This window comes from Pezoporus flaviventris, unplaced genomic scaffold, assembly GCF_033815535.1.
Source record: "Pezoporus flaviventris isolate CSIRO_AGI_PZ_B2104156 unplaced genomic scaffold, CSIRO_AGI_Pfla_v1 ptg000015l, whole genome shotgun sequence".
NCBI classification, from domain to species: domain Eukaryota; kingdom Metazoa; phylum Chordata; class Aves; order Psittaciformes; family Psittacidae; genus Pezoporus; species Pezoporus flaviventris.
Window position 1 is genome coordinate 14925727 of NW_026892563.1, and position 14110 is coordinate 14939836.

The window sequence follows — 14110 nt, forward strand, 5'->3', positions numbered from 1 at the left end:
GTTTTGGATTTGGCAAGATTTTTCTTCAGCACACCTGAAGCCTAAACTTCAGCACATCCCAAGTTTATTTCAAAAAACAACATCCCTGCAGCTGAGCTTTTTGAAAATCAAAATAGTTCAGAGCTTGTCAAAGCTTGCAGAGAAGGACTAGCTTGTTTACTAGCTTAACAAAACTTTTTAAATGCTTATAGGATGTTTCTGCCAAGTAATACTGGTCTGCTGGTACTCAGCAACATGTATTTCCACCCGCTGCACACAAACCTCTCCAAGTGTGTCTTCCCATCCCTTCTCTTACTGACAGCTGCCTCTTGGCTCTGCTGCTGGACTACTCTTCTCCTTCTAACTGTCTCTTGTCTCCAGTGGTGAGAGTCCCCAGACTGAGAGCACCACAGCACCACCACCAATATGCTGGCAGCAGGCTGGGACCCTGCACTGCATGTCAGGCTCGTGGTCAGCAATGCTTTTGCTGCCAAATGGCATGCAATGCCACCCAAGAGGATGCTCAAACCAGTTATGCCATGCTGTCATCTCGGCAGCCTAGCCACACTGCCCAGCCTTCTGAATCCTGGCATCCCAAGACCAGCAATACTTCTCTGAAGAGCAGCACTTGTCTCTTCGCAATATGTTTTTCCTCGCTGCTTCGGGGTGTGCTCCCATGGCTGTACTGTGGGCAATGCCTGCCACCCCAATATGTCTTTCAGGTGGAGCAATAAAACATCCATGGCATGTGCACCTGACTAAAAGCATTAGTGAAGGCTAACAGAAGTCCTCTAAAACTTGTAGTACTCTGCTCTGGATGCTTAGGAAGACAGTGCAAGAAACAGAACAAATAAAAACTGCAGCTTCCTTGTTATGACTTCTCAGTGTCCAAGAATAAGAGATCTAGGGACTTCCTGAGCCAATGATTGCATCTGCACTTACATACCCCCCATGGTATTTGTTTCTGTATTTTTCCAGCCTATTTAAAGTTTGGTAGACCCCATATCCAGTGACTACAAGCTTTACTATTTATACACTGTGAGGAAAACTACATTTTTGGTTTGCCTTAAATCTTCTTTCTGGTAATTTTACTGGTTGCCATTGTTTCTTTTTGTCATGAGAAATTGTGAATAACCATTTCACATTTCACTTACATGTAATTAATTATCTTATTCAATTTTAACTATTTCTTCTTTTTCATAAGCAGAATAATATGACATCCTAATGAAGGCCTCCTCATACCTTTGATCACCTCTGTCCCATTCCATACATTTCCCAGACCTAATATGCCCTTTCTGAAATGGAATGGCTAACAAAACATCTGTCAAAAACTTATATCTTTTAAAGGCTAACAAGACATCCAGTTTTGTTAGCCTTTGAAAAAGATAACATTTCTGTGAATTTATATAACACCAGGTTTTATTGTATTTCCTTTACTGACAAAACTACATGGTGAAATTTTCTTGCTTTTTTAGAAATATACTCTCTTTCCAAGGTATCTACCTTTTCCCCCCACTAGATATCTTCACTTAAGTGATGCTTTGCATTCAATGTTTGCTGCTCCTTATTACTTATTCACTTGGCATCATGACGTTTTCTGGAAAATGTTCCTAGTCTCTTTTTGGATTTGGCTGCCCCTAAGTAATTCTGTACCACCTGCAAAGCCTGCTACCTCACAGTTCACTCCCCTTCACTAGGTTGTTTAAGATCTTATTGAATACCACACATCCCTGTGCAACTCCTCTGGGAACACCACTCTGCTCAGAAGAGTCAACATTTATTCCTGCACTGTGTTTCCTTTCATCAATTATTAAGCTATGACACTACCTTCCCTCTCATCCCATTGCAGATCACTCCTTTCAGAGCCTGTTAAAACCCCAGCTAGACAATAATTAAAAAGAAAAATCAGCCTTGTCTCCGTTACCCGTCACTTTATATTCACATTTTCTTTAGAGCTCTACCACAAAGATACCTTTTATCTAAATTCATTTTGAAATTCAATCATATAAAATGTAAACTGGAGGCAAACCAGCAAAATTATAACTTGCACATATTTCTGGAAGCAAAATCAGGTGCCGATACTGACTTCTCTACAGATGCCCCTCAAAAGCAGTCCTAAACAGACAGGTGGAAGATGAATGCAAGGAGAAGGAGAAATAAGTGGAACATCCCAGCCCACTAAACGTGAGAGAGGACAGCTTCCCCATCTCCTCACCACCCCATACGCTCCTCATTCCTGCACAATGAAGCCCATTCTAAGACATCACATCATTCATGCTTGAAGCGTAAATTAATCATTTCAAGCAGTCTAAATAATCCCCCTCTGGGGCCAACTACTCAATCTGATATCATCAGTAACTCCTGTTTACACCCCTTTAAAATTAGTTCATACATTTTGTCCATGGTGGCTCATTTCTTGGGTTATGAATGTGTCCTACCTGGTAGTGAGGCAGTTAAGATGAGAGGAAGTAAGATGAATTTCTGGAGCCTTTCCATTGGAGCATTCTCTTCTGGTGCTTAAGGCAGAAAGCCACCAGCAGTCACCGAGTACTTGAGAAGCAGCTTGGTAATGAGCTGCTGCTTTTGTGTCCTGTGATAAAATGTGACTTTATGTGACCTGTATTACCAACAAGTAGAGAAGATTAAATGAGAGAGGGTTTGGAAGAAAAGCAGTGTCTTTTCTCAAAACAACCGTTTAAAAAGAAGTAGAGGAGCTTCCTTCAGCAGAGAAACCTCCTCCTACAGATCTTGCATCTCTCATGCCCTTAGTCCCTCCTCACTATTACAACACTACTGCTTCAGGATTGACTGTGTCATGGGAGCTCCATCTGCATCATTAAAGTTAATCATGAGCAGCTGGCAAAAATAATTGTCTAAGCTGCCCGCAATTTCGTGTGCATTGTGGGTGCACCATCTGTGCCGCCGGTGGCATTCTGGCAGACTCATGAATCCTGTGCTCCGTCACTTACTGTCATGCAGGGCAACTGTGTAGGGTGCCAGCCGCTCCCCTGGGGTCAGAGGGCACAGAACTCTGTTCAAAAGGGCTATTCCCACTCCACGGGAAACTGATGCCACCTGTGCTAGGTAGCCTTCAGGGAAGGAAAAGAGAATATACCCCAATGCACCGATACACCCAGAAAGTTTTCTTTGGGGTTTTTCTGTGTGCTTTACTCCAAAACTAGGATTGCTATTCATACATTTCCAGGGAGATCCTGGTACCATCATTGCTGTGGCAGTCCCTTCATGCTTTCACCTTGCAAGGGGCCACTCAGCTGAGAGAAACAGCTCCTGCCATCCTGGTCTCTCCATCCCTCCTGCCTTGGGGCAAAGATGAGAAACACCAAATCTCCTTCCAGCTCCCCAGACTGAGTACTCAGAAAGGCTGGTAGTGCAAAAAAGATCTCCATAATTATTTCTCTGAACATGTGAGAGTGCCTCTTACACCCCAAACCAAAATACTGCCAGACCTTCACTGTGGTCAGAGATAAGATACAGAGCCTGGGTGGGAACCATCACCTTGCTTCTGCATTTTCTGCTTTTTCAGTGTTTGTAATTCACTTGTGTGATACTATTCTCCTCTCCCTCAAAACATGTGGGAGAGAGTCTGACCGCGCTGCTTGGTTTACAAACTTCTCAGCTGGGAAGTTGAAGATTGTCTTTATGAAAGGGACACAGGCCAGAAGATGTGATTTTGTGGCCAGCCCAAATTTCTTGTCAGGAAAGTGGTTGTTTGATTTCAGAGGTCTTCTTTGTGGCAGTGCTGTACAATGCATAAATATGAGTGCCACCATAGAGATACCCTGAGTTTCCTGTAACAAGCATACTTTTTTAAACGCCCTTTTGCTAAAACCAAAACCACAGTAAGGCACAAAACACAAAAGCTCTGGCCCAGCGGTTTTGCTGCCCTTAGGCAAGGAGTTAATTGCACAGTTTTGTGTGAAAACCCTGCATTATTTCCCAGCAGGGCTTCTGTGAAGGCAGCGCTGGTGGGATGGCACACGAGTGTATGGCAGGCCTCTCACAGGGTGCCCATGTGGAAGGAATTCCCCGCTGCCAGACCTTCCCTGCCTGCTGCTCACTGCAACCAACAAAACCCATTTTTGATGGTTTTCCAAACATGTTCAGTGGCAGCATCAAGCTATACAGGAGCTCTGTTCACTGCTCAGTGCTTTAAGCAGGGGGTCTTGCTGTATTTAGTGCAGCAGTTGCCACCTGACTGGCTCAGCTGGCAACTTCCTCTATGGTTTCCCGTTTTGCAAGCTTTCAGTTTACCTTGCGAGCTTAAGGGACAGCCCTGTCAACTTACTAACACTTTAAGCTGATCCCGTGGGCTGATTTCTTCACTTGAGTGTGGGGAGGGGGGTAGTTTGTAGGCTGGTTTGGGTTTGCCCTGTGCATTGTGAAAGGTTTTGATTTGTTCTCACTTCCATGTTTCATGTGCATAGGAGTCCCCAGCAGGCAGCCAGGACAGGAGGGTCACCATGCACAGCTCAGAGAGATTTCTCGTTGCTCTATCACTGTGATAGCTCTCAGCACATACACAAATCAGTCAGTAAATTCTTTAAGAGTTAGTATTATCTGTCATATGAAATGAGACAGCTAAAGCACCAGAAAACAAATACAAAAGGCAAGCCCATGTATTTTTCCAGGAATCTGTGTTCCCAGGCAGTGTCTACAGGCCTGGAGAGAGCTCCATCAAGCAGGGCAGCAGCCTTCATACCTCCGCTTACTAATCTGGCTGCACCAACACAAGCTGAAGTGAGCGAAGTTTTATGGAGAAGGGCACACGTGTCCCTTTATGGAGAAGGGAACTTGCTAGGATCTTATACCCAAATTCATGCCAAAATCAGTAAACAGCTTGTGGTGAAGTAAAATGAGAGGGAAAGGATTTACAACACCTTGTTTTACTTTGTTTCAAAATGGACTTTTAAAGGGCCCAGAAATACTACCCATTCCACAGATGAAATAGGATATTTTGGACAGTGATGAAATAAATACCTTGGCCTGAGCTGCTTTTCACCTTCTCCGCAGGTGCCTGTGGTGACGCATTACCAGCACTGCCAGGCACGGCTTTTAGCCTACTCCCTCCTGCATCCATGTCAGAGGCAAGGGGATAATACTGATAATATCACCCTAAAGGAGCAGCAGCTGGATCCAGCCCGGCACAGACTGGGGCTCGAATGCTTTGCGTGACACAAAGCGGTGTGGGGGGACACCTGCCCTGAAAGCTGGGGAGCACAGCAAGAGATGAGGGTCACAAAATACCTTGGCTCACTCTACTGTTACCAGCTCAGGGCAGGCTTCCCTGCTGAGGCAGAAGCAGAGGAGAGGTTTAAATTATCTCTCAGCTGACAGCTCCTTGTGCTGGGAAGCAAATAAAAGCTCTAGAGGGTTTACCTGGATCAGGGTTACCTGGATCACTTCCCTGAGCGCCGAGAGGGTGTCTCCCACAGCTTTCCCTTTGACGACGGCCCGCTCTCACCGTCCTCCTTGGGGACGCAGGAGGAGGCTGGTGCTATTCCAAGGGAGCAGACCGGGGCCAGCCCTCGCTTCCTGGCCCCAGGAAAGCCCTCCCTGAGGCGGCGTGCAGCTGCCCAAGGCTCCACAGGGTGGGAGCACCGGACTCTGCCGCCTCTCAGCTACGGGGCCACAGGGCACACGCCTGCCCTGACATTGTCCCCATGGCGCCGTGAGGGAAGGATTGCCTCTCCCTTCTTCCCGCCCAAATACGCCTGGCACGGTGTTAATATTTAACCAGTCCTGCAGGAGGAAGGCAGGCGCAGCCGGTGACACGCACAGAGGAGCAAACTTCATGTTGTCCCAACCCTAAAAGCTGGATGGGCGCTGCCGCTTCATGTCTTGGCAGAAGACGGCCACGCCACCTTGCCAGGATGTGACACTGGGCACAATGGGAGGCGTGGGGTTATTTTATCCCAGTTGATAACTGCACGGGTGAGCTTGTTGGTGCCTGGTGCCAAGCTCAACCCACTGTCACAGCGCTGCCGGCAACGTGGCAGAGAGCAGAGATGCCCCCTGGTGGGCCCTGTGACAGCCATGGCCTCCCCAGTGGGGCTGTCACCCATAGCCAGGGGTGGCAGGGTCCACTGTCAGCCCCCAACAGGGCTAGGGACTGAGACAGAGTCAGGAACCATCCAGGGGTGCAGTCAGGAGCTGAAGGAGATGGGTCGAGAACAGTGCTGGTGACAAGGCCATGAAGTGGTGCCAAGGCACAGGGGTGGGGCAGGGGTGAAGCAGGCTGTGGCATTGCTGGGGCAGGAACTGATAGCCTCAGGGAGCTCATATTGGGCCCTGCATCATGGGCACATGGAGAAGCCCCAAGGAGATGCCAAGATGCAGCCAGGGCCCCTGGTGCCCTCAAGGCTTTGAGAAAATGTGCCCTTGCTGTTGTGAAATGCAACTCTATAGAGTTGCAGCCGGTGAGAAAAATGAATTGCTTTTCTTTTAATGGAAAACACTCTCTCCAACTGATTTTTTTGTTTGTTTGTTTTGTATTTTCATATTCCTTGCCTCCTTTCAGTTTATATTTTGAGGATTTTTTTATGTTACATCAAGAAAATTTTCATTAAAATACTTCATTTAATTCTGTAATACTTTTTGTTTGTTTGCTCATTTAAATCACACCTTTTCCTGCCACTTTGACAGCTATGTTTGTTCACCAAATCTGAGATGCTGCCTTATGAGAGATGCTTCTTCAATGGCTGCAGCCTTCACCTTCCTCTGAGAGCTGAACTGCATCCTTCACATTATGCTATTGTTGGTCAGTGCATTGAACTGATGTGACACATTGGGAGATTTTTATGATTAGTCCATCTGCTGGGAAGCTTAAATTGTAAAGAAAGGACATACAACTTTCCTGAACTATATTTCATACTAAGCATACTGACAGTTCTAGCAAGTAGAAATTAATGCCACAGTGACTTAAAAGGTTCAGTTCAGCAAAGGAAAATAAAACATCAGGAAATTTCAATCAACTTCCAAAATTAAATTTCAAAATCTTTGCATTAGTAGAAAAAAATATCACCCCTACTTGTTAAAAAGAAAAAACTATGAAACTTGCAGAAGTCTTTTTGGCCAGTTATAATTATTTCTTTTTGCTTCCTTCATTTTATAAATACTTTTTTTTTTTAAGTGTAAAATCTGATACTTTTGTTCCACCAACACCCCTACTTTCATAGCAGTATAGAATCATAGAATCATAGAATAGTTAGGGTTGGAAAGGACCTTAAGATCATCTAGTTCCAACCCCCCTGCCGTGGGCAAGGACACCTCAAGCTAAATCATATCACCCAAGGCCTCGTCCAACCTGGTCTTGAACACTGCCACGGATGGAGCATTCACAGCCTCCCTGGGCAACCCATTCCAGTGCCTCACCACCCTAACAGGAAAGAATTTCCTTCTTATATCCAACCTAAACTTCCCCTGTTTAAGTTTGAACCTGTTACCCCTTGTCCTATCCCTACAGTCCCTAATGAAGAGTCCCTCTCCAGCATCCCTATAGGCCCCCTTCAGATACTGGAAGGCTGCTATGAGGTCTCCACGCAGCCTCCTTTTCTCCAGGCTGAACAGCCCCAACTTTCTCAGCCTGTCTTCATACAGGAGGTGCTCCAGTCCCCTGATCATCCTCCTGGCCCTTCTCTGGACTTGTTCCAACAGTTCCATATCCTTTTTATGTAGAGGACACCAGAACTGCACACAATACTCCAAATGAGGTCTCACAAGGGCAGAGTAGAGGGGGCATGATCACCTCCTTTGACCTGCTGGTCACGCTCCTTTTGATGCAGGCCAGGATACGGTTGCTTTCTGGGCTGCAAGCGCACGCTGCCGGCCCATGGTAATTTTCTCATCAACCAACACCCCCAAGTCCTTCTCCGCAGGGCTGCTCTGAATCTCTTCTCTGCCCAACCTGTAGCTGTGCCTGGGATTGCCCCGACCCAGGTGTAGGACCTTGCACTTGGCATGGTTAAACTTCATAAGGTTGGCATCAGCCCATCTCACAAGCATGTCAAGGTCCCTCTGGATGGCATTCCTTCTCTCCAGTGTATCAATCGAACCACACAGCTTGGTGTCATTGGCAAACTTGCTGAGGGCTCACTCAATCCCACTGTCCATGTCAGCAACGAAGATGTTGAACAAGACCGGTCTCAACACCGATCCCTGAGGGATGCCACTCGTTACTGGTCTCCAGCTGGACATTGAGCCATTGACCACAACTCTTTGTGTGCGGCCACCCAGCCAGTTCTTTATCCACCGAGTGATCCATCCATTAAATCGATGTCGCTCCAATTTAGAGACAAGGATGTCGTACACTTGAGATACTCTGTACAGCTTTGTCCAAATAAAGAAGAAAAGGAATAACATCTAATAAGCAGATTCCCTCTCAAGTTCCCAATTAGGAAAAGTGCAGAAGGTTAAAATGGATTGACTGGATTTTCAGCTTGAATTAATAAAGATAACTCTTCACAAAAATGCTTTGGAAAGGATAATAGCTGCTTTTAAAACTTTTTCAAAACCACCATTTGGCTGTACTGAGAAGACACTGGCTCTGTCATTTTTTTAATTGCTCTTCAGATAGATTCAAGTGCTATTAAATCACCCTTTAACCTTTTCTTTGCAAGAGTAAAGTCCTGATCCCTCAGCATCTCTTCACCAGTGCTGTGCTTTAGACCATTGTCCATTTGATGTCCTGCCAGCAGACCCTCTCTGGCTTCTCTATGTCCTGCTTGAACTGAGGGGCACAAAAACACACACAGATTTCCAGATGTGTATAGTAGAGAATAATAGTATCTCTGAATTTTCCAATAATGCTTCACTGAATGTTCCCTAGTACGTGATTTGCCATATTTGCAATGAGAAGGCATTGTTGGCTTGTATTCACCCTGGTGTTCATTTCAGACAGGTCTCCTTATCAAGATTTCTAGCCCCTGTCACTTCAGTGGTACCACTTCAGCTTGTACCTCGAGGTTCTTGCACCTGATGTGCAGAACTTTGTGATGCCTCATGCTGGATTTCATGATATTTCTGTTTGCCCGGTCCTCTTGGTGGACATGATGGACGTCATGTTGCTACATCTGTGCTACTGTTGTATAAAACAAGCTAACCACAGCTTGTGATCAGCTGTCACTTTATCACATTGAAGTCTGTCATGGTCTATAGATCAGCCACACCCATCACAGGCATTTCATTCCCATCCCCTCAGCACAGAGAGGACAGGTTGAAGCCCAAGTGGAAACTGGATGCGTCATGGCCTAGATCATCCACCATGTTAAAGTCCTGCTCTGGATTTGACCCCAGTGTGATTCGTCAGGAAAGCATCTGTCACCTGCACCCACACACTCACTGGCTTGGTTTCATCATCTGAAATCCACCTGGGTGAATCTGGTGCACAGTGACTGGATTCAAATGTGCTTTGTTCTCCCTGGAGCTGCTTAGGCAATTGACACATTTAATATTTTATTAATTATTTATTACTGCCCTTGTTAGTTCCTTCCTTACTTTGACTTTCTTAATGAACCATGATATCGTGATGAATACAACCTTTGTCATCGTTTAAGATGTGTGTGGGATAAGATGTTACACAGCATGGTAAAGTATTTGAAGCCCCAAACGCTCAGAACAACGTGCATGTACAAGGCTGCCCATGCTCATTACTGTTCAAAAGATAGGTCCTAAGTTTGCCAGTCTAATGCAAATGGAAAATTGTTTTGTGAATCATCTGCCTGCATAGCAGGCAGATTCCTACCTCCTACTCCAGTTTTCCTAGACATTTCTTTCCAGTTCTTCCTTTTTCTTCTGCCTGTGAGTAGGAGGATTTTTCTTCCCCCCCCCCCCCTTTTTTTTTTCTTAACCTGTCCAAACTTGTTTTGCACACTATATAATGTCCTATGTATGGTGTGCAGATTGTGTAAACTGGTGGAGCAGCCCTCATAATTTTTTGTCCTAGAGTGTGTTACTCTGAAACATATGTCTATACAGCTTGCTGTGCAAACCCACGCAAGAAGCTCCAAATGAAATGGACTGAGAGTTGCTTAGTGAAGCCTTCTGTCATTGTCATTGTGGCTGTAAGACTATATTTTTCCCTCACAGGAGAATTGGACAAATTGTCATGATGGAAAATGAAGAGCATTTAGACACTTTCATTTGTAAATTACTCCTAATTGGCAAGGACACAGCAGGGGGAAATCACCAGTCCATACACTTCCATTCTGTACGTTAGCTTGTTTAGCTGGGTCAAGGCAATATGGTAAGATAATATGAGTGTTAAAATAACAGGGAAGAGGCACGTACGTTGAAGCCAATTTAAGGTCAGTGCTAGAAACAGGAATAAAATTTTTCATTTCTTCATGAAGACTGGCTTGAAAAGGGGATTGAACACTACAAAGATTTTGAAAAATGTCTCCCAATTAAAAAATAAATGTACTTTTCTCTAGCAAAAAAAGAGAAGAATTGAAATATCTAGAAAAGTCTAAGGCAGGAGGCAAGCTGACCTAGTGATTGAATTATCTATCTCTATCTTGATGACTACAGGATGTTTCTTTGTCGTAATCAATGACACCAAAGAGATGTTAAGCTATAACTTTTCCAAATCTGCCTCTTTTTTGTTCCTTCTTTCTATTCTCTTAATCTTTTCCTCATTGCCAAGTTATTTGGTGCTCTGAAATGCATGCTTATCATTCAAAACAGATGTTATTAGCATTAGCTATAAAAGTCTGAGACACACAGGCTCCTCCTCTCACAAGTTTTAATTTTTAAAAGTCTTTTAATTAATCTATTAATATATTGAAGACTCAGCGCAGTTTTAAGCTTTGATAGCCATTTATCCTTTCTTAGAACCTTAGAGGAAAAGCTCCAGAAATAATGGGGCCATGCCACTTCCTCTATGCAGTACCTATACGAATGTTAAGGTACACTTTTTCCCCACATTGTTTCTGCCTTATGGTGTATGAGAGCTCTGGAAACCCTTTTGTGCTTTCAACATCAAGTGCCTCAGCAGCTCAGTACAAGCTGGATCCTTGCTGTCTACTGCATATATATTTATGTGAAAAATTAGGACACTTCAAACGTCCCATCCCTCTATTGCACAAAGTTGTAACATTTGTCTCCATTTTCAATGAAACCTTAGTTTACAAAATATTGTTGTACAAACAAGAATTACTGGAGAGATATATTGACTATCTGAAAGACACTGACTGTTTCTTGTGACATCCCCATTGAATAGTTGATGTGATAAAAAGTCGGACTGTGGGGGCCCTTCCAGAGGAGCTACAATCCTTATGAATGCCAGTAATTATGCACAGGATGCCCTCTTCATCTACTGCTAGCCAGTTAAAGCTCAGGAATCTATCTTAAGCTATTCATCAAGGATATTTTTTCTGTAATCATTAAAGTTATAAAAGTCCTACCAAATGATGCTTCGTTTATTCTGATACAGGAGTCTAAGGCAAGCAAGATATATCACCCTTTGGTGACGTCTACCTCATTTGGGCTACTCAGTAGTCTGAAAGACTGGGTCAGACCAGGTATGCTAGTTTAGGCTGTAAAAGTTAGCTGAGACCAATCCCACCAAGAGAAGGTGCTTCCCCTTGATCTGAGAAATCCTGGTTTACCTCTTTCTTAGGAAATCAGGTCTTTGCCTTGACCTACAGATTCATAGAGTGATGCTACCATGGATCTAGGTCTGGGTAAATCCTAAAAAAAACTCATAAAACCAGTATAATAAATCTGATATTTTATTTAGGTTTTTTCCTGCTAATTGTTATAAAGCCATAATAATACTGTGAAAAATTGCTGTGGGACTTCTATAAGGAAAGCTTTGGATATAATATTCTTTCAAACTTTCATACACAGGAGGCCACAGGATTAAATACTTTATTTACATGAATATCCCTGCAGTTTTTATTTGGCCTTAATAAATCTGCACAACTGGAATGTAGTTCTCAAGTATTTTCCTGCCAGCACTCCTTCTGAACTGCATTCCACGTTTTCTGTTTGCCAGGTGTGTTCCTCCTCTCCAGCACTGAAACTGGTGATGAGCTATAGCTCGTAAAATGAAAATGCCATAACTCAGGGAACAGAGATGAAAACGTTCATCATGGAGTCCAGGCTAAGTAAGAAGCTTATCACTGAATGAAAGAAGATGAAGCTTTGATGCTGTTAGGAGGAGTGTTAATCTGAGAAGGAAATTTTTAGTGCTCTCTAATACATCAGTTCCCCTGGCAACAATTACTTTAGCTTTAGAAATGATTTTGTCTCTAGTCCAAAAAGCTTAATTGCTCTGGTTATCATTCAGTTTATCCTAAGGAACTTTTCAATATATGATAGTGTGCCAAGAAAATATAAACATCGCTCTCTACACTCATTTTAATCGCTATTACAGTTTTCATTACTGCTTAAAGTCATGATTTTAGACCCCCTCCTGAGCTTTATATGCAGAGCCAGATTCTTCAAGGAGTTCAGGCAAAGTACAAATCTATCATAGCTCCTTCAAAACTCATGTGCTCAACACCTATCAGCCAGTGCATGGAAAGTCACATGTCAGATGAACAGCGCACAACCCTTGTCAGTGGCAGGCATACACAAGCATTATACCCAGGGCTCCAACTACCCACAGGACTTCCCTGATAAAGCCAGGAAAACTACCATGAGACTATGAAATTATACCCCTTTTCTTTCTTTCCTGATGATTTTGCAAGGTTGCCAGTTAAGAGAAACATTAATACTCACACCTCTAAAAATAGAATATTAATGAATATTCCCTAGGTGACCTGCAGGCATGATCCAAAGTGACACTGCAACAATGAGGGAGCACATTATCACTGTAAAAGGAGGAATTATGTTGGAAGACCTGTACCTTTTTTGCATTTTCATGAAATACATCCTATGACTGACATCTTGCTGCTCCCTTTGGGCATTCAGTTAAGATCACTAAATATAAATGGCAGGGTTTTTTCTTAGAAATAAATGTCTCCTATGCACTGTATCTGTGATACGGAGTCTGGGACTGAAAGCTGCACTTTTACAGTAAGAGAACACAAGTCCCTGGCAGAGATGGTTTCAGATATTCAATTTCTGTTTATGTGGCAGAGTAATGGAAGTGCTCTTGATCAGTGCTGTATTTTGGTTTCCTCTTATAGAGGAACAGTGAACTTTATATTTGGCTATTTATCTCCTTTGCAACACTTGTATTGAAAATGAGATTCCCTAAAAGCTTAGGCAGCTTGTGAGTACTGAAAGACCTCAAGATATAGTAAAGACCAATATGTTTATAGGGTAAAGTTTCCAGTCTGCTCTTCTCCCCTACCCTATGCAGCACTTTCCTCATCAAAACTGGAGAAGACATTAGCACTTGGTCATAGCAGCAAGCCTCCTGCCACTTGAGTTACACCTGCAAGGCATGCAGGGTTTGGCCTCAGCATAAGGGGATGGGATCATTAAAATGGCCTGCAGCAGTGGGAAAGTACTGAGGTGCATTGCATACCCTCGCCCTCAGTGCTGATATCTCCCCACCAGCAACAAGTGCTACTACCCTGCTGCCTCTTCACCCCTGTCAGGAGCAAGCTGCATTACTCACATGCACCTTGGCTCACTCCCACTCCTGCCTTACAGCTCAACTCACTTGTCTTTTTAATTACCTCACTGAACCTTTACTAGCAGAAGCACATGTAAAAGCTGCAGGTCCCTTTATGTACTGGAGTCAAACATTTACTTACAACTGCTGTTCCAGCAATAACAATTAAATTAAACATGAAGGGAGTAGAGTTGCTTGGAAGATCTACAAGATGGAGGTGTAAATCACACCACATAACTAATTTATGACATTCTGCACCCACAGCTGTATACTGACAGTTTGTAGGTGTAAGGGCAGCTGTGATTTCTAAGTGCTTTTGGAAATAGAAGACCAGGAAACACAGGATTACACAGGCCTCTATCCCTGCACCCAAATTCATAAATAAAATGAGGTCAGGTTAGGTCAGTAGCTGGATGCAAGGGATGTTGTATACATGGTTCAGTTGGAGAGATTCTGAGAAGGAGCTTAGATTTCAAACTTAAAGAGGGGAGATTAGGTTAGTTATAAGGAAGAAATTCTTCACTGTGAGAGTGGTGAGGTGCTGGA

The 14110-nt window shown here is 43.8% G+C and overlaps 1 protein-coding gene across 4 annotated transcripts in view; it reads right to left on the reverse strand.

Moving 5' to 3' along the window:
• Positions 1-14110, reverse strand: part of IGSF5 (immunoglobulin superfamily member 5) — a 46494-nt gene that overhangs the window by 26802 nt on the left and 5582 nt on the right. Inside the window, exons 1-2 of one of the 4 annotated variants that reach the window (XM_061453549.1) lie at positions 5392-6078; positions 2418-2596 (exon numbers count right to left, since the gene is read on the reverse strand). In XM_061453549.1, coding sequence (XP_061309533.1) covers positions 2418-2475 — 58 coding nt within the window. In that variant the 5' untranslated portion in view covers positions 2476-2596; positions 5392-6078. Of the gene's footprint in view, positions 1-2417; positions 2597-5376; positions 6085-14110 lie in introns of those variants that run through there. The other 3 variants (XM_061453551.1, XM_061453552.1, XM_061453550.1) reach the window with 3 other exon arrangements.